Source organism: Drosophila miranda, chromosome XL (genome assembly GCF_003369915.1).
Source record: "Drosophila miranda strain MSH22 chromosome XL, D.miranda_PacBio2.1, whole genome shotgun sequence".
NCBI classification, from domain to species: Eukaryota; Metazoa; Arthropoda; class Insecta; order Diptera; family Drosophilidae; genus Drosophila; species Drosophila miranda.
Window position 1 is genome coordinate 16,066,536 of NC_046673.1, and position 27,067 is coordinate 16,093,602.

At 47.3% G+C, this 27,067-nt stretch overlaps 5 protein-coding genes across 6 annotated transcripts; 1 reads left to right on the forward strand and 4 right to left on the reverse strand.

Moving 5' to 3' along the window:
• Window positions 1-941: 941 nt before the first annotated feature.
• LOC117187196 (bifunctional lysine-specific demethylase and histidyl-hydroxylase NO66-like) lies at window positions 942-2,999 on the reverse strand. Its single transcript, XM_033389337.1, has 2 exons — window positions 2,819-2,999; window positions 942-2,671 (listed from the first exon to the last, which is right to left on the reverse strand). Exons 1-2 carry the CDS (start codon window positions 2,997-2,999, stop codon window positions 942-944), a joined length of 1,911 nt encoding a protein of 636 aa, XP_033245228.1.
• A 1,049-nt stretch (window positions 3,000-4,048) lies between these two features.
• On the reverse strand, window positions 4,049-6,082 carry LOC117187199 (bifunctional lysine-specific demethylase and histidyl-hydroxylase NO66-like). The gene is made up of 2 exons (XM_033389341.1): window positions 5,926-6,082; window positions 4,049-5,778 (listed from the first exon to the last, which is right to left on the reverse strand). Exons 1-2 carry the CDS (start codon window positions 6,080-6,082, stop codon window positions 4,049-4,051), a joined length of 1,887 nt encoding a protein of 628 aa, XP_033245232.1.
• Window positions 6,083-7,141: 1,059 nt separating this feature from the next.
• Window positions 7,142-9,199, reverse strand: LOC117187200 (bifunctional lysine-specific demethylase and histidyl-hydroxylase NO66-like). The gene is made up of 2 exons (XM_033389344.1): window positions 9,019-9,199; window positions 7,142-8,871 (listed from the first exon to the last, which is right to left on the reverse strand). The coding sequence occupies exons 1-2, from the start codon at window positions 9,197-9,199 to the stop codon at window positions 7,142-7,144; spliced, it is 1,911 nt and encodes a 636-aa protein (XP_033245235.1).
• A 446-nt stretch (window positions 9,200-9,645) lies between these two features.
• Window positions 9,646-17,151, forward strand: LOC108159282 (ATP-binding cassette sub-family D member 3). 2 transcript variants are annotated; one of them, XM_017292455.2, is made up of 9 exons: window positions 9,646-9,735; window positions 10,214-10,384; window positions 14,371-14,483; window positions 14,563-14,753; window positions 14,823-14,920; window positions 14,986-15,449; window positions 15,518-15,953; window positions 16,029-16,203; window positions 16,291-17,151. In XM_017292455.2, the coding sequence occupies exons 2-9, from the start codon at window positions 10,272-10,274 to the stop codon at window positions 16,702-16,704; spliced, it is 2,004 nt and encodes a 667-aa protein (XP_017147944.1). In that variant the 5' UTR covers window positions 9,646-9,735; window positions 10,214-10,271; the 3' UTR covers window positions 16,705-17,151. The 2 variants fall into 2 exon arrangements, with proteins under 2 accessions (XP_017147944.1, XP_033251601.1); XM_033395710.1 differs by having other exon boundaries at window positions 9,695-10,006.
• Window positions 17,096-20,469, reverse strand: LOC108159272. Its single transcript, XM_017292435.2, has 5 exons — window positions 19,418-20,469; window positions 18,637-19,347; window positions 18,164-18,564; window positions 17,859-18,093; window positions 17,096-17,797 (listed from the first exon to the last, which is right to left on the reverse strand). Exons 1-5 carry the CDS (start codon window positions 20,390-20,392, stop codon window positions 17,504-17,506), a joined length of 2,616 nt encoding a protein of 871 aa, XP_017147924.1. The 5' UTR covers window positions 20,393-20,469; the 3' UTR covers window positions 17,096-17,503.
• Between the last annotated feature and the right edge of the window lie 6,598 nt (window positions 20,470-27,067).

Below are 27,067 nucleotides of genomic sequence, written 5' to 3' on the forward strand. Positions count from 1 at the left end.
ACGTTTTCGTTTCTTCTTCCGTTTTTTTTTTGAAAATGATACGGTATATTTCGGTATATTTCCGAGGGTCACACTCACACTCCTGCAACGAAAAAATGAGTCGTAATTTTGAATGGGCTATAAAAAGGGGTATGAACAACAGGCAAAAAAAGCCAGAGCAAATCGCAAGGTTCCTACGAACTTCACCTCGCGTGTGAGGACAATATACCTTGAAGACAAGGTATATCAGGCAAAGGGGGGGAATTTTACCTCGCACGCGTTGCACTTTCAGTTCCGTTTTGGCTGTTGTCCATACCCCCTTTCTCATCCCATTCATGTAGCACGTTTGTAGTAACCGTGTAGAGCTGCCAAGTAACATGTAATAAACTGAGCAAAATGTAAACATTTTAGAAATTCAGAAATTCCAATTTTTTTGAACCGATCGGGTGGGGTGCTGCGCGTCGTAGCAAAGTAAATAAAACTAAATAAGTGTATAGAGCGCAGCCTGCAGCCTTTAATCTTGTGTAATTCAGCCGTGTGTAATTACTAGACAAAGCGATAAGCGGCGGTGCAGAAATTGAATAAATAAAAGGGACCGTGTGTGTGACAATCACTTGGCACAATCCAGTCGTCAGCGTCAGGACAGGCTGACAGGCTGACAGGGGGACAGGCAGGGACAGAAGCGTGTGAACATGTAGAATAAATAAATGTTACACCACACAAACACACGCAAATGTTGCATCACTTGGATTATTTATTTGTTCTTTTAATTCATGTTCTTGTTAATTTTCATGCTGTTGGCGCTGCCCTAGGACTCGACACATAACATTAAAGACACTGCGGGCTAAGGCGTGGGAGAACACAAATTACAAATGGTGAACAGAACAGGGAATATCTTAGTTTACTAGGACTCGACTCTCGCTTTGGGTTCGTTTATTTTGAGGGGGGAAGAATGCCCGAGCTTATAGTTTTTTGAAGGGCTTCTCAACCATAAGGATTCCGCGCTCCCAGAGGGCTTCGACAAACTCCAAGCGGTCTTCATCGTTTCCCATCGGGGGTAGATCTTTGATCTCTGTATACTCGGGATAGGCATGAATTAGCGTCTCAATAACAGTACCATGGAACGGTTCCAGCTCAAAGAAGTTTGGCTCATATTTGCAATACTCCAAACCATTGTCCGTGTAGTAGTAGCAGCGCAGGACATCCTCGTCGACCGTCAGGCGTACGATATTGGCACGCAGCAGACGCACTGCCGTCCCCTCTGTGAGTTCGTAATCAAGTGAGCAATGGCCATTCTTATCGACGGTAGCCTGTGCACCGAATACAGTGCGTTTCAACTCCTGGGGCGCAATGGTGGGTGGCAGGGCCTCGTGCTGGAATTTTATGGCCAATTGGTCCAAGGCCCGATCGATCTGACCCTCGGTGGGCACCAGACACTGTGCTAGATTCTGGATATGCTGTATCAACTTTTGGCGATGCGCGCCCTTCCATTCGGCGTTGGCCACACCAAGGTTCTGAAAGATGTCCAGCGGAAGGCCCTTGCGCAGCTTCAAGGTCTGCTCGACACTCTCCTTAACAACCAGGGGCATAAGCTTCTCCATCAGATTGGCGTACGATTGCTGCTGGTAGGCGCTGAGGGTAATGTGCAGCGAATGCGAGTCCTTCTCTGTGATAGCCTGGTGGATCCAGCCGCGTGGGAAGTATAAGAGATCGCCGGGCTTCAGTACTATATCCATTATGGGATCGCCCAATTCGGTCTGGCTGAGGTTGCCCGACGATTCACGGGGCAGTTCTTTGGTGGGGAAGTAGATGCGCCAGCGCTTCTTGCCTTCCACCTGGAGAACAAAGGCTTCAATATCATCGTAATGCGGTGCGAATCCCTGGCTCTCGGGGGGCGTCAGGTAGACATTGGCCCCCACCAGGCAATGGAAAAACTCCTGCAGCTTGACGCACAGCTGCCTCAGCTGGACAAGGTAGCTGGAGGGATTCAGGATACGGATGCTGCAGCCGCGTTGATAGTGGGCCCAAACGCTAGGGGGCAAGGCACGACCGTCAGGGTTCAAGGTCTTCCGCACGCCGTCCTCATAGCTGGTTACATCGATGTTGGTGGTATACTCCACGTGGTTCTGGATCAGCATTTGGTCGATCATCTTGAACGATACTAGATTGGAGAATCCACCTGAGGTCGTTGTTTTCACTCTAAATGGACTCTTCTCCCAGTGGTCACGCAAGAAGGTGGCCATCGTCATCGGAGCAATGAGCTGAGCCAGGGTCCGCTTTCCCACTTCAATGCTGTTTTCCTTGTGCACTTCATGGCATGGCTCCAGGCCAGCGCCAGCCTCTGCTCCTGCATCACCTCCGGGTTGAACAGATTTAATTAAACGGATTTTAATACTGCTTGGTATGCTGGCCACTGGTTCCTTCTTGATTGACTGTGGGGGCAGCAAAGCGCGGTTTGGCGACGCCACCTCCACCTTGACTGGAACCGTATTCTTCTTGCTGGGCAGCGGACACGACATGACCATATTCCGTTTGAGGGGGCAGGAGGGCGCCTTTGGCTGCTGTGTGGTCCTGGCAGCCGATGTCGACTGGCCGACTGGAGTGGATGAAGTACGCTTGGCGCCGATGGGCTTGCTGCCCTCCGCCTCTTCGTTGCGACGCTTCAGTGACTCACGACTATTAGCCGGAGTTTCTGGCGAGGATTGGGACGAGTGGCTGTTCAGCGTGTATTCCTCGCCACTCTCGGACGAATCATATTCACCACTGCTGTCGGTGCTGTCGTCCTCCTCGTCTTCGCCGCTGCTGCTGCTGCTGCCGTTGTCGCCGTCGCTGTAGCTACCGTTCTTCTTTGGCGGACCCTTCTGCTTTCCACCATTTTTGGCGGCCAAGTTCCTGTTGTTGTTATTTTTGGCGGCACCATTTTTGTTGGCATTCTTTGTTCCTTTTTGTACATCATTCTTTGAGGTTGCGGAGCCGCGATAGGCGCCAAAGGCCGAAACCTTTTTATTCTTGGCGGACATCTTTAAACTGTTATAATTTAATATCAGTCGATTGTCAAATACCAGTTACATCAAATCGCTTGTTCCCCAGAAATAGAATATTTTAATCTCTGGCTGGTTTTGATTCGGACGTTTTCGTTTCTTCTTCCGTTTTTTTTTTGAAAATGAGACGGTATATTTCGGTATATTTCTGAGGGTCACACTCACACTCCTGCAACGAAAAAATGAGTCGTAATTTTGAATGGGCTATAAAAAGGGGTATGAACAACAGGCAAAAAAAGCCAGAGCAAATCGCAAGGTTCCTACGAACCTCACCTCGCGTGTGAGGACAATATACCTTGAAGACAAGGTATATCAGGCAAAGGGGGGGAATTTTACCTCGCACGCGTTGCACTTTCAGTTCCGTTTTGGCTGTTGTCCATACCCCCTTTCTCATCCCATTCATGTAGCACGTGTGTAGTAACCGTGTAGAGCTGCCAAGTAACATGTAATAAAATGAGCAAAATGTAAACATTTTAGAAATTCAGAAATTCCAATTTTTTTGAACCGATCGGGTGGGGTGCTGCGCGTCGTAGCAAAGTAAATAAAACTAAATAAGTGTATAGAGCGCAGCCTGCAGCCTTTAATCTTGTGTAATTCAGCCGTGTGTAATTACTAGACAAAGCGATAAGCGGCGGTGCAGAAATTGAATAAATAAAAGGGACCGTGTGTGTGACAATCACTTGGCACAATCCAGTCGTCAGCGTCAGGACAGGCTGACAGTCTGACAGGGGGACAGGCAGGGACAGAAGCGTGTGAACATGTAGAATAAATAAATGTTACACCACACAAACACACGCAAATGTTGCATCACTTGGATTATTTATTTGTTCTTTTAATTCATGTTCTTGTTAATTTTCATGCTGTTGGCGCTGCCCTAGGACTCGACACATAACATTAAAGACACTGCGGGCTAAGGCGTGGGAGAACACAAATTACAAATGGTGAACAGAACAGGGAATATCTTAGTTTACTAGGACTCGACTCTCGCTTTGGGTTCGTTTATTTTGAGGGGGGAAGAATGCCCGAGCCTATAGTTTTTTGAAGGGCTTCTCAACCATAAGGATTCCGCGCTCCCAGAGGGCTTCGACAAACTCCAAGCGGTCTTCATCGTTTCCCATCGGGGGTAGATCTTTGATCTTTGTATACTCGGGATAGGCATGAATTAGCGTCTCAATAACAGTACCATGGAACGGTTCCAGCTCAAAGAAGTTTGGCTCATATTTGCAATACTCCAAACCATTGTCCGTGTAGTAGTAGCAGCGCAGGACATCCTCGTCGACCGTCAGGCGTACGATATTGGCACGCAGCAGACGCACTGCCGTCCCCTCTGTGAGTTCGTAATCAAGTGAGCAATGGCCATTCTTATCGACGGTAGCCTGTGCACCGAATACAGTGCGTTTCAACTCCTGGGGCGCAATGGTGGGTGGCAGGGCCTCGTGCTGGAATTTTATGGCCAATTGGTCCAAGGCCCGATCGATCTGACCCTCGGTGGGCACCAGACACTGTGCTAGATTCTGGATATGCTGTATCAACTTTTGGCGATGCGCGCCCTTCCATTCGGCGTTGGCCACACCAAGGTTCTGAAAGATGTCCAGCGGAAGGCCCTTGCGCAGCTTCAAGGTCTGCTCGACACTCTCCTTAACAACCAGGGGCATAAGCTTCTCCATCAGATTGGCGTACGATTGCTGCTGGTAGGCGCTGAGGGTAATGTGCAGCGAATGCGAGTCCTTCTCTGTGATGGCCTGGTGGATCCAGCCGCGTGGGAAGTATAAGAGATCGCCGGGCTTCAGTACTATATCCATTATGGGATCGCCCAATTCGGTCTGGCTGAGGTTGCCCGACGATTCACGGGGCAGTTCTTTGGTGGGGGAGTAGATGCGCCAGCGCTTCTTGCCTTCCACCTGGAGAACAAAGGCTTCAATATCATCGTAATGCGGTGCGAATCCCTGGCTCTCGGGGGGCGTCAGGTAGACATTGGCCCCCACCAGGCAATGGAAAAACTCCTGCAGCTTGACGCACAGCTGCCTCAGCTGGACAAGGTAGCTGGAGGGATTCAGGATACGGATGCTGCAGCCGCGTTGATAGTGGGCCCAACCGCTAGGGGGCAAGGCACGACCGTCAGGGTTCAAGGTCTTCCGCACGCCGTCCTCATAGCTGGTTACATCGATGTTGGTGGTATACTCCACGTGGTTCTGGATCAGCATTTGGTCGATCATCTTGAACGATACTAGATTGGAGAATCCACCTGAGGTCGTTGTTTTCACTCTAAATGGACTCTTCTCCCAGTGGTCACGCAAGAAGGTGGCCATCGTCATCGGAGCAATGAGCTGAGCCAGGGTCCGCTTTCCCACTTCAATGCTGTTTTCCTTGTGCACTTCATGGCATGGCTCCAGGCCAGCGCCAGCCTCTGCTCCTGCATCACCTCCGGGTTGAACAGATTTAATTAAACGGATTTTAATACTGCTTGGTATGCTGGCCACTGGTTCCTTCTTGATTGACTGTGGGGGCAGCAAAGCGCGGTTTGGCGACGCCACCTCCACCTTGACTGGAACCGTATTCTTCTTGCTGGGCAGCGGACACGACATGACCATATTCCGTTTGAGGGGGCAGGAGGGCGCCTTTGGCTGCTGTGTGGTCCTGGCAGCCGATGTCGACTGGCCGACTGGAGTGGATGAAGTACGCTTGGCGCCGATGGGCTTGCTGCCCTCCGCCTCTTCGCTGCGACGCTTCAGTGACTCACGACTATTAGCCGGAGTTTCTGGCGAGGATTGGGACGAGTGGCTGTTCAGCGTGTATTCCTCGCCACTCTCGGACGAATCATATTCACCACTGCTGTCGGTGCTGTCGTCCTCCTCGTCTTCGCCGCTGCTGCTGCTGCTGCCGTTGTCGCCGTCGCTGTAGCTACCGTTCTTCTTTGGCGGACCCTTCTGCTTTCCCCCATTTTTGGCGGCCAAGTTCCTGTTGTTGTTATTTTTGGCGGCACCATTTTTGTTGTCATTCTTTGAGGTTGCGGAGCCGCGATAGGCGCCAAAGGCCGAAACCTTTTTATTCTTGGTGGACATCTTTATAATTTAATATCAGTCGATTGTCAAATACCAGTTACATCAAATCGCTTGTTCCCCAGAAATAGAATATTTAATTTCACCACAAAATTATATTTTAATCTCTGGCTGGTTTTGATTCGCACGTTTTCGTTTCTTCGGATTTTTTTGAAAATGAGGCGGTATATTTCGGTATATTTCTGAGGGTCACACTCACACTCCTGCAACGAAAAAATGAGTCGTAATTTTGAATGGGCTATAAAAAGGGGTATGAACAACAGGCAAAAAAAGCCAGAGCAAATCGCAAGGTTCCTACGAACCTCACCTCGCGTGTGAGGACAATATACCTTGAAGACAAGGTATATCAGGCGAAGGGGGGGAATGTTACCTCGCACGCGTTGCACTTTCAGTTCCGTTTTGGCTGTTGTCCATACCCCCTTTCTCATCCCATTCATGTAGCACGTGTGTAGTAACCGTGTAGAGCTGCCAAGTAACATGTAATAAACTGAGCAAAATGTAAACATTTTAGAAATTCAGAAATTCCAATTTTTTTGAACCGATCGGGTGGGGTGCTGCGCGTCGTAGCAAAGTAAATAAAACTAAATAAGTGTATAGAGCGCAGCCTGCAGCCTTTAATCTTGTGTAATTCAGCCGTGTGTAATTACTAGACAAAGCGATAAGCGGCGGTGCAGAAATTGAATAAATAAAAGGGACCGTGTGTGTGACAATCACTTGGCACAATCCAGTCGTCAGCGTCAGGACAGGCTGACAGTCTGACAGGGGGACAGGCAGGGACAGAAGCGTGTGAACATGTAGAATAAATAAATGTTACACCACACAAACACACGCAAATGTTGCATCACTTGGATTATTTATTTGTTCTTTTAATTCATGTTCTTGTTAATTTTCATGCTGTTGGCGCTGCCCTAGGACTCGACACATACCATTAAAGACACTGCGGGCTAAGGCGTGGGAGAACACAAATTACAAATGGTGAACAGAACAGGGAATATCTTAGTTTACTAGGACTCGACTCTCGCTTTGGGTTCGTTTATTTTGAGGGGGGAAGAATGCCGGAGCTTATAGTTTTTTGAAGGGCTTCTCAACCATAAGGATTCCGCGCTCCCAGAGGGCTTCGACAAACTCCAAGCGGTCTTCATCGTTTCCCATCGGGGGTAGATCTTTGATCTTTGTATACTCGGGATAGGCATGAATTAGCGTCTCAATAACAGTACCATGGAACGGTTCCAGCTCAAAGAAGTTTGGCTCATATTTGCAATACTCCAAACCATTGTCCGTGTAGTAGTAGCAGCGCAGGACATCCTCGTCGACCGTCAGGCGTACGATATTGGCACGCAGCAGACGCACTGCCGTCCCCTCTGTGAGTTCGTAATCAAGTGAGCAATGGCCATTCCTATCGGCGGTAGCCTGTGTACCGAATACAGTGCGTTTCAACTCCTGGGGCGCAATGGTGGGTGGCAGGGCCTCGTGCTGGAATTTTATGGCCAATTGGTCCAAGGCCCGATCGATCTGACCCTCGGTGGGCACCAGACACTGTGCTAGATTCTGGATATGCTGTATCAACTTTTGGCGATGCGCGCCCTTCCATTCGGCGTTGGCCACACCAAGGTTCTGAAAGATGTCCAGCGGAAGGCCCTTGCGCAGCTTCAAGGTCTGCTCGACACTCTCCTTAACAACCAGGGGCATAAGCTTCTCCATCAGATTGGCGTACGATTGCTGCTGGTAGGCGCTGAGGGTAATGTGCAGCGAATGCGAGTCCTTCTCTGTGATGGCCTGGTGGATCCAGCCGCGTGGGAAGTATAAGAGATCGCCGGGCTTCAGTACTATATCCATAATGGGATCGCCCAATTCGGTCTGGCTGAGGTTGCCCGACGATTCACGGGGCAGTTCTTTGGTGGGGGAGTAGATGCGCCAGCGCTTCTTGCCTTCCACCTGGAGAACAAAGGCTTCAATATCATCGTAATGCGGTGCGAATCCCTGGCTCTCGGGGGGCGTCAGGTAGACATTGGCCCCCACCAGGCAATGGAAAAACTCCTGCAGCTTGACGCACAGCTGCCTCAGCTGGACAAGGTAGCTGGAGGGATTCAGGATACGGATGCTGCAGCCGCGTTGATAGTGGGCCCAAACGCTAGGGGGCAAGGCACGACCGTCAGGGTTCAAGGTCTTCCGCACGCCGTCCTCATAGCTGGTTACATCGATGTTGGTGGTATACTCCACGTGGTTCTGGATCAGCATTTGGTCGATCATCTTGAACGATATTAGATTGGAGAATCCACCTGAGGTCGTTGTTTTCACTCTAAATGGACTCTTCTCCCAGTGGTCACGCAAGAAGGTGGCCATCGTCATCGGAGCAATGAGCTGAGCCAGGGTCCGCTTTCCCACTTCAATGCTGTTTTCCTTGTGCACTTCATGGCATGGCTCCAGGCCAGCGCCAGCCTCTGCTCCTGCATCACCTCCAGGTTGAACAGATTTAATTAAACGGATTTTAATACTGCATGGCATGCTGGCCACTGGTTCCTTCTTGATCGACTGTGGGGGCAGCAAAGCGCGGTTTGGCGACGCCACCTCCACCTTGACTGGAACCGTATTCTTCTTGCTGGGCAGCGGACATGACATGACCATATTCCGTTTGAGGGGGCAGGAGGGCGCCTTTGGCTGCTGTGTGGTCCTGGCAGCCGATGTCGACTGGCCGACTGGAGTGGATGAAGTACGCTTGGCGCCGATGGGCTTGCTGCCCTCCGCCTCTTCGTTGCGACGCTTCAGTGACTCACGACTATTAGCCGGAGTTTCTGGCGAGGATTGGGACGAGTGGCTGTTCAGCGTGTATTCCTCGCCACTCTCGGACGAATCATATTCACCACTGCTGTCGGTGCTGTCGTCCTCCTCGTCTTCGCCGCTGCTGCTGCTGCTGCCGTTGTCGCCGTCGCTGTAGCTACCGTTCTTCTTTGGCGGACCCTTCTGCTTTCCGCCATTTTTGGCGGCCAAGTTCATGTTGTTGTTATTTTTGGCGGCACCATTTTTGTTGGCATTCTTTGTTCCTTTTTGTACATCATTCTTTGAGGTTGCGGAGCCGCGATAGGCGCCAAAGGCCGAAACCTTTTTATTCTTGGCGGACATCTTTAAACTGTTATAATTTACAATCAGTCGATTGTCAAATACGAGTCAAATCGCTTGTTCCCCAGAAATAGAATATTTAATTTCACCACAAAATTATATTTTAATCTCTGGCTGGTTTTGATTCGGACGGTATATTTCGGTATATTTCTGAGGGTCACACTCACACTCCTGCAACGAAAAAATGAGTCGTAATTTTGAATGGGCTATAAAAAGGGGTATGAACAACAGGCAAAAAAAGCCAGAGCAAATCGCAAGGTTCCTACGAACCTCACCTCGCGTGTGAGGACAATATACCTTGAAGACAAGGTATATCAGGCGAAGGGGGGGAATGTTACCTCGCACGCGTTGCACTTTCAGTTCCGTTTTGGCTGTTGTCCATACCCCCTTTCTCATCCCATTCATGTAGCACGTTTGTAGTAACCGTGTAGAGCTGCCAAGTAACATGTAATAAACTGAGCAAAATGTAAACATTTTAGAAATTCAGAAATTCCAACTTTTTTGAACCGATCGGGTGGGGTGCTGCGCGTCGTTGCAAAGTAAATAAAACTAAATAAGTGTATAGAGCGCAGCCTGCAGCCTTTAATCTTGTGTAATTCAGCCGTGTGTAATTACTAGACAAAGCGATAAGCGGCGGTGCAGAAATTGAATAAATAAAAGGGACCGTGTGTGTGACAATCACTTGGCACAATCCAGTCGTCAGCGTCAGGACAGGCTGACAGTCTGACAGGGGGACAGGCAGGGACAGAAGCGTGTAAATAGGCAGGGCTGTTAAACGCGTGAGAGCGGGACGAGAGAGGACGAAATCATGTGCTTACAACTCTCTCTCTTTCTCACTCAGTATATATTTGTGTGGTTGGGTGTTCCTGTGCCCGCCTGTGTGTGCATGTGTGTGCGTGAATAATAATATCAAACAATTCATGCAATAAATTATAATAGTTTACAGATAAATAACATCATATGTTTATTTTTTTATATATAAATTTTTTTATGGTTGTTGTGCCTTGGGACACACAGCGGAGAAAACGAAAATTTCAAATTCAAACAATTTGGTTTTTAACAATTTGAAACCAAAATGGCCCCGGCACTAAGCAAACTGGCCAACAATCGGAGCGCCATTGTTGGTGTGGCAGGCATGACGGCAGCCGTGTGGATAATTGCCTACGCCAAGATGTCCAACAAAAAGAGGTGAGTCCCCCTGCTGAACGGTACGATCCATACCCATCCTCCCCAAAACCACCCTAATCAAAATATCATCAGTACAATAATAATCTCTTCGGCGTGTACGATCTCCTCGTACGGCTCGCATTAATACTTATACTATTCTATTTTTTTTGATCAGCCAGCCCAAAACATTGAGGAAGGTCTCGGTCGGGTTCTTTCAAAAATTTGGCTTGACATTGAATTTGATTTACGGTACGCGAGTATTTACGCTAAGCCTGCACTCTGCTCTGCCTCCAGCCTCCCCAGTAGTCCGGAGCTGAGACTCGAGTTTTTTTTTGCAATCTTTGCGGTTCTCTGGCGCTCTCTCTCTCTCTGCTTGTGTGTGGATCGTACGATGCCCGGTAGTGGGTCGTCTGTGTGGAACTTAAAACTGGTTTAGTGACTACCTTGTGGCCATATTTGATGCATTTTATCTTCATCCATCTGCCTTTTTGATTTTCCTCCCCACTAGCCTTAAGGACAGCTAGCCACGAGCAGCTGTTCCATTCCGTTCCGGCTGATCTTGTTTCCTCCCAAGATCTCGATGGAAGAGGAAGGGGTTTTGTGCCCCAGTTTAGGCTTTCACTCTGCCTGCCTGTTTTTTTTTTTTTGTTTTCCAATTGCCGCTCTGCTGCACTTCTTGCATGGCCTTCCTTTCTGATCCCACTCTCCACTCCTCTAAGTACATATCTCTAGAGAGCAAGAGAGAGATTAAAAGTTATCTCTATAAGATCGGGATCCGCAGTTTAAAGCTTTCTCTTCAATCATTCGCTCTGAATTGCTAAAATTGATACTGATCCCCACTCAACCACAATGTATCTCTTAATCTCTATAAGAAAGGGCTCTTCACTGCTTCCTCATTTGAAGCTTTCACTCCACTGTCCCCACTTACTGCCCCCAAGTACCAGTCTGAACAGCCTGCATATGGAAAAACGATTTAAACAAGTGCTGCATCGATGGCCGGCACAAGAGATCACTGTGCAAAGTCTCCCCCACTCTACAGTCCCACTTTTTACAGTCCAATTTTTGATATGCAGACGGCGGCCACGTTTCGGGGTTCTCGTTTCAATGGACTTGGGGTTTCGGGGGCGCTAATCTTATCTGCTGGCCAGACGACTAGACGAGTCCATATTAACCAATGCTTCAGCTATCGCTAGTGGTGCGCCTCTACATGATTAGACTGATTGCCTGTTACCACCCCCATTGCGGGGATCGGTGGGCTCCATGCGATACGAGAAAACCAGCATTATTCGATCTATTTCTGGTCTAATTTAATTGAATTCCAAATGCTGGTTCTATTTGCATGACCAAACCAATTAATTAGAGACTGAGAGAGAGGGAGAGATTGTGGATTGTGGATTGTGTGTGTGTGTGTGTGTTTGTGGGATTTGTGGGGAATGCGGACCACTCGATAATTGTCTCGATAATGGTCTCGATAGCAGCCAGCAATCGACTTGTTGTTTGCTCTTTCCACACTTTCTGTGCACTTTGGAAAGCAATAAAAAACATTTAATGGTCTGGCCGCCGTTGCCCGCTGCCGCCCGTTGTGGAATGGCCGGTAAATTTATGCGACATGTTGCATATATTCGCGCCCTACGCCTGATCTGTTGTGGCATATCAGTTCTGCTGATGCCATTAGTGTGATGATGCGTGTGAGTGAGAAGCTGGAAGACTCGAATAACACAGCAGGGTGTGCATCGGGTATAGACGAAAGTCTACTCCTACCCGCGCGCACACTCGAAATGCAAATGCAAATCTAGACGACCCCGAGCCGCAAGTCCAACAACTTTGACTTCCAGCAGCAGCAGCCCCTGCAATGCAATTAAACACGTAGCCAGCCATTGTGCTGCTGTATGAGTGGTATGGAGTGGGGGTGAAAGCGTATTTGGAGTTGGCCAACAATTGCATCATCCATATGGACACATGGAGGACAGGTGCCACAAGTGTCACAATTTAATGGCATCCCGAGTATCAAACATAAACATTACGAGACACGAGTGCGGCCCGAGTACCCGGTAGCACCTTAATGACTGGAGAGAGAGAGAGAGAAAGAGAGGCCTCCTGAAACCTACCAAGGGGCCGGGGCCGGTGTCGGTGCTGGGACCGGGACCGGTCTCCACTTATAGAAATGAGACATTGTACGATTCTGGTTTCGTTTTTTGTAGGTTTTTTTTTGCGGGTTCCCTTTTGCTATTCCACCGGCGAGTATTTGACCGACCCGCAGACAGACATACAGACAGACCGGCCAGAATAAATGCTAATTTCTGTTGTAGTTGTAGCAGCCGCGTCGTCATATTCCACAGGTAGAGACACAGACAAGAGAGCGCACTTCTCTTCTCACTTTTTCAGGTGTGCGAGTGTTTGTGTGAGTGTGGGTTTGGGTAACTGTTGCGTAACATTGGCAAAAGACGTTTACGTTTATTTCGGACCACAGCCTGAACGGTAAACGGCGAACGGTAAAATAGTTTTTTCATGTTGCTTATTTTCTTCATTGCCATTAATAACTGTTTGCCTGATAATATTGTAGTTCTATTACGCCTCAATTAGTGCCCAAACATTGGGCACCGGCGATCGGGGGTTAACACTGCTCTTTGTGTGGCCTGGTCTGGTCTGGTCTGGGGCCCTGGTCCTCTCTCGTTCTCCTCTGTTTCGCTGCCTTTTGCTCCCTGTTGGCAACAGTTGGTCGTCGCCCCGTCTCTCTCTATGTAATGTAAATCTTATTCTGATGCTGTAAATTTCCACATCCAATGTCGCAGTTTGTGTTTCGTGTAATTGCGAGCCAAACTAATTTTGCGCGTGAAATTAAGTCCCAATTGGAATGCTGATTTACGGGGGATGCATTTACAAAGCCGCCAGGCGGAAAAGCCAACGGACAGACACCTGCAGTAGCCAACCGGATTGCAGTAAATTCTGGAAGAGCGTAGCAGCAGCAGATAGATCGATAGATCGATCGAAGAAAGTACTCTCTCTTAGATACATACATTCGTGCACACATATGAGTGTATGTTCCATAACGGGAATGGGTTTGTTTTGTTGGCACATGTTTATCAGAAGGGAGCGGGCGAGAGAGAGAGATGCAAACAGGAATGGGTGTTTGTATGTATGGCTTTTACATGCGTCTGTATTCGTTTGGAATATGTTTATCAGTACGATAAGAGAGAGCGAAACGGTGATCAGATACGCAAGGGGCTAGGCTAGGCCAAAAAGAAGTGAAACATTTGAACTTTGCTCCCCTCCTCGCGAAATCAGGTCGACCCCTGAGTCAGCAGGCCCGCAAACTCTGTTGCTCCTCTTCCTCTCTCTCAGCTGTGTTCATCTCGTGTTTGGGTTCAATGTGCCGTCAGCCAATCGATCGCCGGTGGGCGATAAGCAGTAGCGAGAAGACAGTTTCGATCCACCGAAAGATAGAGATGGGAGGTGGGAGAGATGGAAGATGAGAGGTGGTGTTGTGTTGGGTGATTAAGAGCACGAGGGAAAGATGGAGACTCACCGGGCTCGGACTCGCGGTCGAACGACCTATGGACCCAAACACATGTTGCACGAGCGGACGCGCGTCCGCGCAGGCGGGGAAACAAAACGAGTTTAATACACGGATTTCCAAATAAGGAAACGCAAAACGATAAATACAGACAATACAAGAGCATTACGAATAAATTAGAGAGCCGCCGCTGCCGGCCCATGGCGTTTGGAATTCAAGAAATGCCCAAGTCATCGCGACTCATCATCTTTTGTGCGACGGCTGCGCGAGACACCTAGAGCATAGAGAGGCATGATAACACGAGCTTTGTACTTTGACTTGCCCCAGCCCCGGCCCCGTCCCTAGTCCCAGAGCCCCGAAGCTGCAATCCTCGATCCGCAGCAGATAACGATGTCTGCTGCACTCCCACCTGTCTGACCTTTGGCCACTCATCCCCTACATTTCACTCTTCCCATATTCACATGCCAACTTGAACCCCCTTTGTCTTTTGCAGAAAATCCAGCTATGAGGATAAGATTCAGTACACAATTGCCGAAAAGAAGGATAAGAAGGCGAACAAGGCCCATGTCAATTCAGTATTCTTCAAACAGCTGCGAAAGCTGCTCCGTAAGTGACTCAAATGATGCCCATGATGGCCATGACCCTGGCGTTCATGCTAATGCTCTGCATCTTTGTTATTTTCCAGCCATACTCATTCCTGGATTCTGGAGCGTGGAGACGGGACTACTGTTCCTGGTGGCCGCCGCACTGATTGGCCGTTCGGTGAGCGACATCTGGATGATCCAGAATGCGACGGTTGTGGAGAGCACCATCATACATATGAATAAAACCAAATTCAAGGCGGCACTGCTCAAATATCTAACAGCCCTGCCAGCGGTAAGGCATCACAGTTCTTTCTAGAACTTTGGGAAGTTCCTAATTGCCGATCCCCCCCTCCAATTGCAGATCTCTGTGGTAACCAATGTCCTAAAGTGGAGCCTGGGCGAGCTGAAGCTACGCTTTCGCACAAATCTGACGCATCATCTGTACAATCAATACCTAAAGTGAGTTAAGGACTGGATCTGGAAATCTGTACAGACATTTTTATCTGATTTCTCCTCTTCTCCAGCGGCTACACGTACTACAAAATGTCGAATCTGGACAATAGAATAGCAAACGCCGACCAGCTGCTGACCACGGACATTGACAAGTTCTGTGAAAGCGCGACGGATCTGTACTCGAACATTAGCAAGCCCGTGCTGGATATTTTCATCTACGTGTACCGCCTGACGGTGAACCTGGGCGGCAAGACGCCGTCGATACTGATGCTGTATCTGCTGATCGCTGGCGTGTTTCTAACACGTCTGCGCCGTCCCACCGGACGCCTGACGGTCGAGGAGCAGAAGCTGGAGGGAGAGTTCCGGTATGTGAACAGCAGGCTGATCACCAACTCGGAGGAGGTGGCCTTCTATCAGGGCAATGTGCGCGAGAAGCTCACCCTGCTGGCCAGCTACTCCAAGCTGCGTGCGCACCTGAGCAAATTCCTCGAATTCCGCGTCAGCATGGGCATCATCGACAACATCATTGGCAAATGTATGTCCACACACACACACACACAAGCAGTATACTGCTAAGAGACTAACCACTCTATCTCTTTGCAGACTTTGCCTCCATCGTTGGCTTCTACGCGGTATCCATACCCTTCTTCACCGACAATCATCCCCTGCTTTCTGGGGAGCAGAGCGGGCAGCGTCTGCAGGCGTACTACACCTACGGCCGGATGCTGGTTAAGCTGGCGGAGGCTATTGGTCGTCTGGTGTTGGCCGGACGGGAAATGTCACGCCTTGCGGGCTTCACCGCCCGCATGACCGAACTGATCAAGGTGCTGGGTGATCTCAACAAGGGCACCTATGAGCGAACCATGGTCAATGGCAACAACATCAACCTCACCCAGAACGCCAGCGGATCTGCGGCGAATAGCTTCGGGCCAAATAAGGGGATCATGTGCTTCGAGGACAACATCATCCGGTTCGAGCAGGTGCCTCTGGTCACGCCCAATGGCGATGTGCTGCTCAATGAGCTGACCTTTGAGGTCAAGTAAGTGGCTGCACTGTACCCCCTTTCGACCTCTAGTTCATGGCAAATCCATTCCTGTTCTGTATTCTCTCGCAGATCTGGCACCAATGTTCTGGTTTGCGGACCCAATGGCTGCGGCAAGTCCTCGCTGTTCCGCATCCTTGGCGAACTGTGGCCCACGTGGGGCGGCAAGGTGACAAAGCCTTCAAGGGGCAAGCTCTTCTACATACCTCAGAGGCCCTACATGACGCTGGGCACATTGCGCGATCAGGTACGCCATTACAATGGCTTACAATGGCAAAAGCCAAAAGATGGGGAGGTTGACACTCGTTCACACACTGTTCTCTATTACCTGTAGATCATCTACCCGCACACGCGCGAGGATATGCGACGAGTGGGTCAGACAGACGAGGATCTCATGCACTATTTGGACACTGTTCAGCTGACGTATCTGGAGCAGCGGGAGAATGGGTTGGATGCCATCGAGGACTGGATCGATGTGCTGTCGGGCGGTGAGAAGCAGCGCGTGGCCATGGCCCGACTCTTCTACCATCGGCCGCAGTTTGCCATTCTCGATGAGTGCACCAGCGCCGTGTCCGTGGATGTTGAGGGCAAGATGTACAGCTATTGCCGGGAGGTGGGCATCACGCTCTTCACTGTCTCGCATCGTAAATCGCTTTGGGTCCATCACGACTACTATCTGCAGTTCGATGGACGGGGCAGCTACGAGTTTGAGGCGATCGACCAGGACAAGGAGCATTTTGGCTCCTAATGAGCTAATCTTCCACATTCATCCCGCTTCCGTTTTTTCAATGCCCAATGATCGAGAGCAGGCAGCAGTGTGCGATTATCCAAAACCCACGTGTAATTCCCGCTCCATTTTAGGCTGTAACTTTTTTTGGTGCTGGCAAATCCTTGCTCCTACTCCGCCTCCACCTCTTGGCTCTGTGTCTACCTCTACCTTTACCATTTCTTGCTTCGTTTTGTGATGTGTGTGATTTTTATTTGTTTGTTTTGTTTACTCGCTTATTCTATTCCATAGCTTAATTCTGGGCTTAGTCGGCTTTTAGTTGTATTTTCGAGAACAGAGTTTTGGTGATTAGAGATTTAAGCGTAAAGTAATAAACCCCCCTACCCCAAAAGATGACGATCGCGAGAGTCCATATAGCAAAACACATTTTAGTAAATTTATACGACAAATATACACAATACAAATACATATATAAAATATATATATATATATAGTACAAACTATATATCGATTTCGCACACAAATACAAATGTCCAGTCCCCCTAGTAATTTGTAAATTACACATTCGATTATCCCATTGTATCCTTTTGCTTTTATGCTTTTGTATTTATCGGTATAAATTGGAGTTGTTTTTTTTTTTAAATTAATCTTTTTGCAAAGAACACACGGGCTGTGCGTGTCAGTGCGAAAGAATGCAGTAAAGTGTATATAAATATATAAAATAATAAAAAAAAATACGAGTGTAAATTAGATTGCTTACTTAGGGCGACACTCGACACTAAGCTAAGATGTCCAATATCGAATGTATGGAACGCAAGGATCAATTCTTTCGCTTGGGCTTTTTGCTTTCCATCAGACTCATGATGGTCTTGCGCATGTCCTCCGTTTCCTTGAGCTCCGTCTCCAGATGCTCGATCTGCTCCTTCTTCTCCTGCAGCTGCGTTTCCAGCACGGAGACCAGATCCTCACACTTTTTGCGACCCTCGCGCTGCTCCTCGAGGCTCTTGTGCGTTTTGGCCAGCTCACAATCGCGCTCCTCAATGCTGCGTACCTTCTCCTTGATTTCCTGCTCATAGGCCAACACGGATTTCTTCAGCTTATCGATGCGTGAAATCTACAAAACAAATGAAGCGATTTCAATACTGGTTATTTGGAATGCTGCTGCTCGGTTTTACGCTGTCCTTGCTGAGGGCCTCCAATTTAATGAGCTCGTCGCTTTTTGAGCTCAGATTTGTTTTTAGATCTTCGCAATCCTTTCGAAGGCTGGCTACCTCCGATTTCTTAACGGCCAGGCGGCGCTCGCTGGCCCTCAAATTATCCTCGTTCTCGGATAATTGCTTCAGCAAGTTGCTCATGTTGCTCTTCAGCTTGTGAGTCTGCTGTTTGAGATCCTTGCACTGAGTTTGCAGTCTGAAATAAGAGGGTAAATAAATCATAAGATCCTAATAGTCCGGAGTCCTAATTTGTGATTGCCACTTACCGCTCCTGGCTGATGAGCAGCTCAAAGTTCTTGGTCTGAAACTGTTCAAGCTCGGCGTTCTGGACATTGGCCAGCTGTGTACTGCCAATCAATTGGTTGTTGGCCTGCTCCAGTCGCTGTTGCACCTTCAGCATGCTACTGTTGAGGCTGTCTATGCGATGGTTGTACAGCTCGATCACCTGAGAGACGGGCGCCGACTGCAGTTCATTGCGCTTGACAAGGCCGCTTATGTTGTCCACCAGTGCCCCGATGCGCTGCGATAGCTCCTTGTTGGTGAAGGTGCGATGGCACTTGAGGATTGTGTTGAGATTATACCACTGCTGGGGTGCTTCACTGCCGCAGCCGACGGGCGGAGCGACCGACGAGCAACTGAGTCGTCCACTGTTGATGCTTGCCACATGCTTTGGAAGAGCCGACGGCAAGCGATAAGCGATATGGATAGACTAGAAAATAATGATTGTAGTGATGCTCACCTTGGCCACGGCTGCCTTGGGGAAGCGCTCGAATCGGGCGATCTGTAGAACGGCCTCCACCAGCTGCTCATTGCCGCTGGCCATGCCCCGGGCCAGAGCATACTGCAGTTGGGGCTGCTCCAGCAGGGAGCAGCACTTTTCGAAGTACGCCTTCTTGGCAATGTTGGCAAAATTGATGAGCAGCAGCAGGCAGAAGATCGCCTTCTCTACCTCGGCCTGTCCCAGCGATTGGCCGCTCAGGCATTGTGGTGTCAGGGACAGCGGAGCGGCCAGAATTTTGTCAAAGTACGACTCGGATATTTTTGATAGTACCAACTTTTCCGTCTTGGACTCGCGCAGCAGATCCAGCAGCAGCCGCAGAATGGCCACGACTTGAGCGGGCTTCGTTTCGGGCCGCTCGGCACTGGCCACCAATCTGACTAGATTGGTGGGGTCGCGGGCTATCAGCTGGGCCACAACGGCACACTTGCCCCGACGCAGCAGAGTGGAGACAAGCTCAATGGCCGCCACGCCGCACAAATCGGAGGCCAGCCATTCGCCGATCAACTCGTACAGACGCGGTGTGATGGCGTCCAGGCTGATGACACTGCTCTGCTCCTCGGAGAGATCTAGAATGTAGCTGATGAGGCGAAAGACCAGATGAAGGCAGATCTGTTGATGCTTTCGCGTATCCTCGTGAGAGTCGTCCATGGCGCAGCTCGAACTGATTTGCTGAAACGTTTAGAGAGCGACAGAGCATGATAATGAACGACAATGGATCTATGATATGCTTATTGCTTACATCCAAGAGCTTTTCCACATCCTCGCAGTAGTGGCTGTGGGAGAGCATGGCCTGATGGAGGCCCGCATGATCCTTGGAGTCCAGCATGTAGTCCACAATGTGGCGCAACTGGGCTACATTCCAGTTCTTGAGGCAATCCTCGATACCCGCGAAGCATGTGCGCAGGAAGGTGTGCAGCTCGCGCTGCTCAAACGCGTGCACATCTTCGGAGAGGATGATGAGCATTTTGTAGGCGAGCAGGCCGTAGTTTATGATCCGTTTGCAGAAGCTGGATATGTTCACGCTGCGCAGGAAGAGGAACAGCACCACGAAATTTTTATAGCACAGATTCACCAGTATCGAGAGGGCCAGCAGGGCGTGCGATGGCGGCTGCGCGTCGTCAGTGTCGCCCTCCACATTGTGGATAATGTCCACCAGGTGCTCGAGCAGGACTGGCAGATACGGCTCCTCCCAGGCGATGTGTATGCCATAGGTTAGGTCCTGCAACAGGACCAGCAGACGATATACCCGCTCCTCGCGCTCAGTTTTCTTCAAAAGAAAACTCAACAGCGGCACAAAGCAGTACTTCTCGATAATGGCCCCACGCGCCTCTAAATTCCGGCTGCAGTGCTGAACCAGCGCTACACATGCCCACAGCACCTCGCACTCCCCGTCCAGCGCACTCATCAGCGCGTGCAGATCCATAAAAAACCTAGCCAGCTCCAGATTTCCGGGAGTCGGTGCATAATAGTGCGAATGCACTTTCGTTCCCAGCAGCGCGATGCTGCGGTGCAGATACACTAGCGACTCCTCGGACTTTACCTGGCTGTAGTTGGCTGCCTGGCTGCTGAATTCTCGCATATACCCAATGGCCTCCGCCACTCCTGCGTCCTGGTGGGCCAGCGATGAGTGCTGCTGCTGCGGCGACTCGTTGTTGTTGATGGTGCTGCTGCCATTATTGTTAGTAGCAACTGTGGGATTCCTAAGCGAAGACATTTATTTATCTTTCAAAATTTTCCGCTTTATCACAACAAAAAAAATTAGTTTATTTCGAAAATTTCGCGCTAGTACCTTGTATGACAATCAGTGTGACTGACCCTCAAAATATACCGTAATATACCATCTCATTTACCAAATATACCGTAAATATACTGACGAATTCAAGTTATATTTTACATATTACTCGTTTTTGATATTCCGTGGAATATTACTAGCTATATAGAACATTTAGCCATGCCATCATAGTTTTATACGATTGATGAATCAATTTTCTATTTAACTGGTGTATTCTTAATACTTGCTTTTATTGCATTTTGCGTAAAAAGAGGTTTTAGCGAAATAAGTCAAACAAAAAACAAGTAGCGAAATAGGTCAATCAAAGCAAACGAAAAAGGAAATTGCTCAATTTTGATATTCCATTGAATAATGCTGACTAACTAAATCTCTCAGCGATGCCCACGTAGTTTTATTCCATTGATGAATAAATTTTCTACAAGATTGGATAGTTTTTAATCCTTGCTTTTATTGTAAAAAAAGGTTTTAAACGAAAAAGTTCAACAAAAAACGATCGCTATGTTGCGTGTAAGCCTTAGTATAGGCTTTTGTATACCCTATTTTGTAAATTGTATATGAAAGTATAAATATTGATATGAAGATAAAACGTAACTAATAAAGACCTTTTCTCAAATTGACATTTTTTAGTCATATTCATGTATATGATGAGTGTTTTGTATATATATCTCGCTCCCGATACCCATTCTTGGTTTCTGTAAGAAGACCAAAACCTTCAAAATATCGTTGAAATACTTTTAAAACAGACACTGACTAGTTTTGGCCTTTATTGGTGCATTAGATGACAAACATTCTCTCAATTCTTTAATATCCATTTCCCAGGGTATGCAAAATGTTGCTCAATCCGTGCAATGTTGTGGAACAATGCTGCTCGATTTCACGGCACATGAGTCTTGCCCATACAAATTTACAAAAAATACCAAAAAACCGAAAAAGACCGAAAATGTATCATATTTGTATGGCTGGCAGCGCGGTATAGCGCCAAATCTGATTTTTCAACAAGGTTGGCAGGTCCGTTTTGACATGAGCGCGTATTAATTTGAATTTGAATTTGAAAAATAGACATTTTTCCTAACCGCAGATTTCTCTATGCTGAAACGGCGAAAAATGAATGAAAAATGTTTGAAATAGATTATCATGCTCCATTGGGTAATGAAAGTCGTTAGAAACTCTACAATACATTTATTTTTAGCAAATCACCTTAAAATTTGTTGTATTTTTCATTTAATTCAAATAAATCTTAAATCCCTATGGTGGCTAGGCGGAATCCCCTCTTCAGCTTTGGGTATTTTAATTTTTGCACAAGCAAATACACGAGCACACACACACGTGCGTTATATTTCAAATGGCGCATAAAATTTGAAAAGTCCATGCAAAATCAAAACGAAATTTCTTTGCTGGACAGCAGCGCCCCCCCAGAATGTGGACAAGTGGTTGGTTGGGGCTCTACTCTCCGTTTCTCTGGGTGGTATGGTGGGGCCACATGTGTGTCCTTCCATCCTGCTACGGCTGCTGCTGCTGCTGCTACCCTGCTACCCCCTTCACATCACTGAATTACGCATGCTTTCAGCTCTAGGCATTGTTTGGCTAGTGGTGAGGGGGTTGGGGTGGTGCCTATGTATGTATGGCTGAGCTTCAAAATGTGCAGAAAGCATAAGCCTAAGCTTTTTTATCGTTTCGGCCATGAGGCAGGCCACGGTCAGGGCCAGGACCAGAAAAAGTGAAAGAGGGAATATTTAAATGGTATGCGTATGCGTGTATTTGTGTGCGTATGTATGTATGTACATACATACATATGTGCTGGCTTTTGTATAGTTGAAAGTTTCAATATTGGCTCTGCAAAGGATGTGGAGGAGGAGGCTGTGTGGGTGAAAAGTGTTTGCCCAACTGCCCAAAAAACGTCCACAATGACAGCGCATAAGTATACTCACACACACGCGTACGCACACGGCTCTGCTCTTATATGCGTATGTATGTAAATATATTTACATTATTCATACACACACACACACATGGGCACTTTTGAGAAATGCGTTTTATTCAAAAGCGGAAGCAGCCGCTTTTGACCAAGGAACAGTGGGATGGGTTGGGGTGGTGGGCTATTTTCTATGGATAGATTCAATCCCGAGCTGATTTTGCTATGTCCATTCTTTGGAAGCCACGTGCCAAATCCTTCGTTTCGCCATTTTACTTCGATTATCTACAAATTTAATATCACAGGAACAGCAGATCTTTATGTACATACGCGTAGATCTTAGTAGAGCACTCCTCAAGTCCGCTATCCCACAATCGTATGGCCTTCTACCTTCTGCGTTCCCTATTTTGTAATTTACTTTAAGTAGTTCTCTTATACACACACACACACACACGCAATTTTCAGAGGGGGGGACAACCAATTGTCACATTCTCAAATACAAATACACTCGCACACACACACATACAGAATGGAAAGTTATGTGATTATATGTATGTGTATCCCGCCCATTTGGGGGATGGCCGATTGAACAGGAAACTTCTCTCCAGGGCATTCGCCATTCAGTATGCAAAAAAAATAATATATACACCCCTTAAAAAAAGCAAGTGTGAAAACTGGGAAAAACTGGAGCGACTATGGCGTGTACCTCTGATTCGATTTTCCTTTGAAGGAATTGGAAGCCGTGGCAGTGGGGGTTGGGGTAGGGGAGATCTGTGGCATCTTAGATCTTTTGAGAGCTTATGGCCTTTATATTCAAGAACCACAGCGACAATGAATTGATTATAAAAACTATATTGCGCTTATTTTCGGGTTTACATTTCTTCACGGCAATGATAATGGAAGCCTTCAATGGAAATAGTTTAATTTCCTCTATGAAACACCATCTAACGAGTGTACCCCATCAACCCCATCGAATGCTGGGTGTAAAACAACAACAAAAATTTCTCATCCTTTTGTTTGCCCAGCCATCAACAGTGTCCTGTCCTTCCGTCCCCACAACCTCGCGCGTGTGTGTGTATGTGTGTCTGCGTCCAGATTTATCCATGTGTGTAGGTGTGTGTGTGTGTGTGTGTGTGCCTGGCGTAAGTGTAAGCCGCTTTTAGGCGCTGCTAACAGAGAAAAGCGCTTTAAAAGGTTTTAAATTTAGCCCACAGGCTGGAGGGGGGGAATGGGGAAGGAGGAACAGCAGCGGCAGCAGGACGGAAGTCTCCTGATGGATGGGGGCAGAGGGAGCTCTGAAACTGAAAACAACTTTCACTGCGATCTCGTGATCATGACCCGCCCCAACATTGATACCCTTGAGCAGGGCCTGTGGGTCTTTCTGCTTCACTCCTCGGCACTGCATCGAATGCAACCAAATGGGATTGTTCAATCAAAAGGCCGCCCGCACACACCCCCACACAGCGATAGACACGCACACGCACACGGATCACATGATCACGGATCGGGGATCGGGGAAACAACATTTGGACAATGGACACCAGACAACAGCAGGACAGTTGGACGGTGGGACAGCAGGACATGAACATGGATAGGTTTTCAGATAGATCTCTGTTGTTTTGTCTTTTCTACCTGCGATGCCATTATTTTTCCTGATTTTCCACTGGATTAAGTGAAGAAAGGTGTGTTTGTGTGTGCGTGTCTGTGTGTGCAACGAAATCTCGTTTTCTTATTTTCCTTTTCTTTCCATTTCCCTCTCTCTCTATCTGTCTCCTTCTGTCTGTGCCTCATTGTTCCACACACACACACACACACACAGGACGCACTCATTAACGTGGCATGCAACAATAAATTACCACAATTCGACATACGGACAACACTGAGGGACGTGAAAATGGGAAAACTTCTGCTCTCTCAGCCGTCCTTGAGCTCTCAGCGTTTATGCGGCACCTAAATCGTGATCATGAACTGAAGAGTGGAGTCAGAGACTATATCTCAATGATATCCATACATGTTACGCAGATTATGCAGATTCATTCATCATAGGTTCATTATTATTATTCGAATTGGGGCTTCGAGGGCGTCGACTCAAAAGCTCTAGTATTATATGTTATACTCTATGTATTCATATATAATCATTCATATAAAGGTTCTACCTCCGACCAGGCCTAAGACCTTTTGTTTCGAGAAACGTTTCTCCTTGCATTCATGATACGATTATTGCGTATTCTTTTACGCATAAACCATGGTGCATGGTTCTCGCAACCTGATTTTCTATCGGCAACAACAACCACTGCAACTGCAACTCCAAATGCAAGTACAAGTGCCTCGACTCGCCCACTTTTCCCTTGTTCTCTACTCGCTTCCCGTTCCTGGCTCTCTGCTGTTCGATTCGATTTGAGTGCGTTTTGCCGAGCACAGGAAACTCCGTGTGGTGTGCCCATCGTCTGGCCGTCGTCGTCGTCGCCACCACCTGTAGATTTTCTTGATTTCGGCCCTGGCTGCATTTGAAATGATGTACGGCGCCTTTTAATTGGACACGGTCTGCGTGATTGCGCCTGGGCCCCATCCCTGTTGCCCGCTGCCCGCTGCCTGCTGCCTGCTGCCTGCTGGGTTCTGAAGTGCGTGTATCTCTCTATCTCTGTCTCTGTCTCTGTCTGTGTCTGTGTCTGCGTCTGCATGTGTCTGTATGTCTGAGTGGGAGGGTGTGCTGGTGTCCGTGTTGCATCATCAAAAGAAAAATCAAGTTTCAAGTTCAACATTATCATCATCATTATGTGTAATTATGCTTTGGAAGAGAGGAGCAAGAGCAGGGGTTGGCCTCGCCTCGCCTTGCTGGCATCTCTTCTTCGGTAGATGCAGATGCTATAAAAGAGGTGGTTGTTAAAGGATATACATATATATGTACATATATAGAAGCATATATATGCCACCCACATCTACATATATTCCCTGCTTTAATCCATGCTACAATAAAAACACAATTCCAGAGTGTAGTTTACATTCTTTATTTCGGTTCCAAAAAAAATTCATCTTTTTTTCGTTCTGTCATGTGCCCTGTCTTTTGTTCCTGAATATTTCTGTATGACAATATGGTTTTCTCCTTTTGTGGTTTGTGTATATAGTAGAGGGGTACAGTATGTAGATACCATTTAGGTTTCTATAAGCAAAGGAGACAACTTTATTCTCCGCCTTGATTCTTGTACATAAATTCTCAGATATATAGTTTATAGATTTTTTGGCTTACGTTCAGGTGGAATTTTTAAGGAATATTGGGAATATATTGGGGACTACTCCCCACTATACACATAAAATCGCTCTGATTGTTGCTGCTACGAGTATGCAGAGAATGCACAGAGAATTACACCAAATACGAGTATAGTTCATAGATTTTCTCTTGGTTCTCAGTGGCATGGCATTGATTGTGGTATTGGTATTGGATGGAGAGAGAAAGGTACACGATTCCTTGTCAATTTATTGTATCCATTTTGGCTCTTATCTTTTTTCATTCTTTTTGGTTGTTTTTTTTTTTTGTTTTCTCCTCCAGGGAATGCATGGAGCTATTCCCCGGTAGTTTCTTTCGTTTATCAAAATGTTCGACTTGTTTTGAAATTTTTCAACTTTTGTTTTCGTGCATAACATATATGTACCATATGCATATATACTCTTTAGGTATATGCGATTATTTTTTCATTTTTTGTGAATGCATTTCGTTTCGTTTCGTTTTATTTAATAATTAATTGCTAAAATTTAACATGTAGTTGCTACATAATTCAAATATGTTTACCATTTTTCACTTTTATTTTCAAGAAATTGCTGCAATCGGAACCAAAGAGTTGCCTGCCACACGCGTATATTGCTTAGACGTTCTGCTCTAAGAAAAAAAACCTTTATATATATTTATGTATAAATCCTAAACGTAAACGAAACGAACAAAAATTTGGAAGATCAACGGAAGGAGGAAGGAAGTTCTGGTTTCGGGCGAGAGCCGAAACAATTTGATATCCTTGCAGATTCATCGATTAGTTTTTGGGCTATAGATAGTCCACGTGGAAGGGTCTGAAAATAGGAATTGCAGGAAGTTCTTGTTCTTGAGAGCTACAGTATACATACATACTGGTATGTCGAATGGATTCAAAGTGTTCGAATATTTGTATGTACCTATAGTATTCCTTCGATATCTCTACAGATCTATAAGAGCAGACAAATGCAGATTTCTAGGCTTCTCGGATGATCTTCATTTGCAAGGCTATCGCAATCACTTATTATGTTTTTCCTTCTGATTTTCTGTGTTCTTTGTTCTTAATGTAATTCTCAATTAGTTTTCGTTGTTGAGATAGTTTTTTTGGGGGGATGCTCGGGGGGTTTCAGGGTACAACTCCGCCTTGCCCCTCCTCTGTTCAGACACTCGGTCACCGCCCCCCGTTGTGGGGTTTTCCTTTGGGGTTTTGGGGTTGTCATATGAGAAACAAAATTATCGTAGATGGCCAAAAACTGTAAAGATTCAAATTTAAACCGATGACAACCTCCGGGATGGGGGGATGGGGTGGCCGAGCGAGATCTGACGAGGAAGTGGGCGCACATTAAGCCTAGAAGTATAATTTATATATATATATATATGTATGTATATATGTTTGTGTGTATACAATTATAAACAATTATATATTTAAAGTTATTTGTTTTAG

Coding starts and splice junctions, on each gene's coding strand:
- LOC108159272 (XM_017292435.2), bottom strand. CDS start 20,392: ATGTCTTCGCTTAGGAATCCCACAGTTGCTACTAACAATAATGGCAGC. Junction 19,348..19,417: donor ATGTGGAAAAGCTCTTGGAT/GTAAGCAATAAG, acceptor TAAACGTTTCAG/CAAATCAGTTCGAGCTGCGC. Junction 17,798..17,858: donor AGGCCCTCAGCAAGGACAGC/GTAAAACCGAGC, acceptor TTTGTTTTGTAG/ATTTCACGCATCGATAAGCT.
- LOC108159282 (XM_017292455.2), top strand. CDS start 10,272: ATGGCCCCGGCACTAAGCAAACTGGCCAACAATCGGAGCGCCATTGTT. Junction 10,385..14,370: donor AAGATGTCCAACAAAAAGAG/GTGAGTCCCCCT, acceptor TGTCTTTTGCAG/AAAATCCAGCTATGAGGATA. Junction 14,754..14,822: donor ATCTAACAGCCCTGCCAGCG/GTAAGGCATCAC, acceptor CTCCAATTGCAG/ATCTCTGTGGTAACCAATGT.
- LOC117187199 (XM_033389341.1), bottom strand. CDS start 6,082: ATGTCCACCAAGAATAAAAAGGTTTCGGCCTTTGGCGCCTATCGCGGC. Junction 5,779..5,925: donor GGGTCCGCCAAAGAAGAACG/GTAGCTACAGCG, acceptor AATCCTCGCCAG/AAACTCCGGCTAATAGTCGT.
- LOC117187200 (XM_033389344.1), bottom strand. CDS start 9,199: ATGTCCGCCAAGAATAAAAAGGTTTCGGCCTTTGGCGCCTATCGCGGC. Junction 8,872..9,018: donor GGGTCCGCCAAAGAAGAACG/GTAGCTACAGCG, acceptor AATCCTCGCCAG/AAACTCCGGCTAATAGTCGT.
- LOC117187196 (XM_033389337.1), bottom strand. CDS start 2,999: ATGTCCGCCAAGAATAAAAAGGTTTCGGCCTTTGGCGCCTATCGCGGC. Junction 2,672..2,818: donor GGGTCCGCCAAAGAAGAACG/GTAGCTACAGCG, acceptor AATCCTCGCCAG/AAACTCCGGCTAATAGTCGT.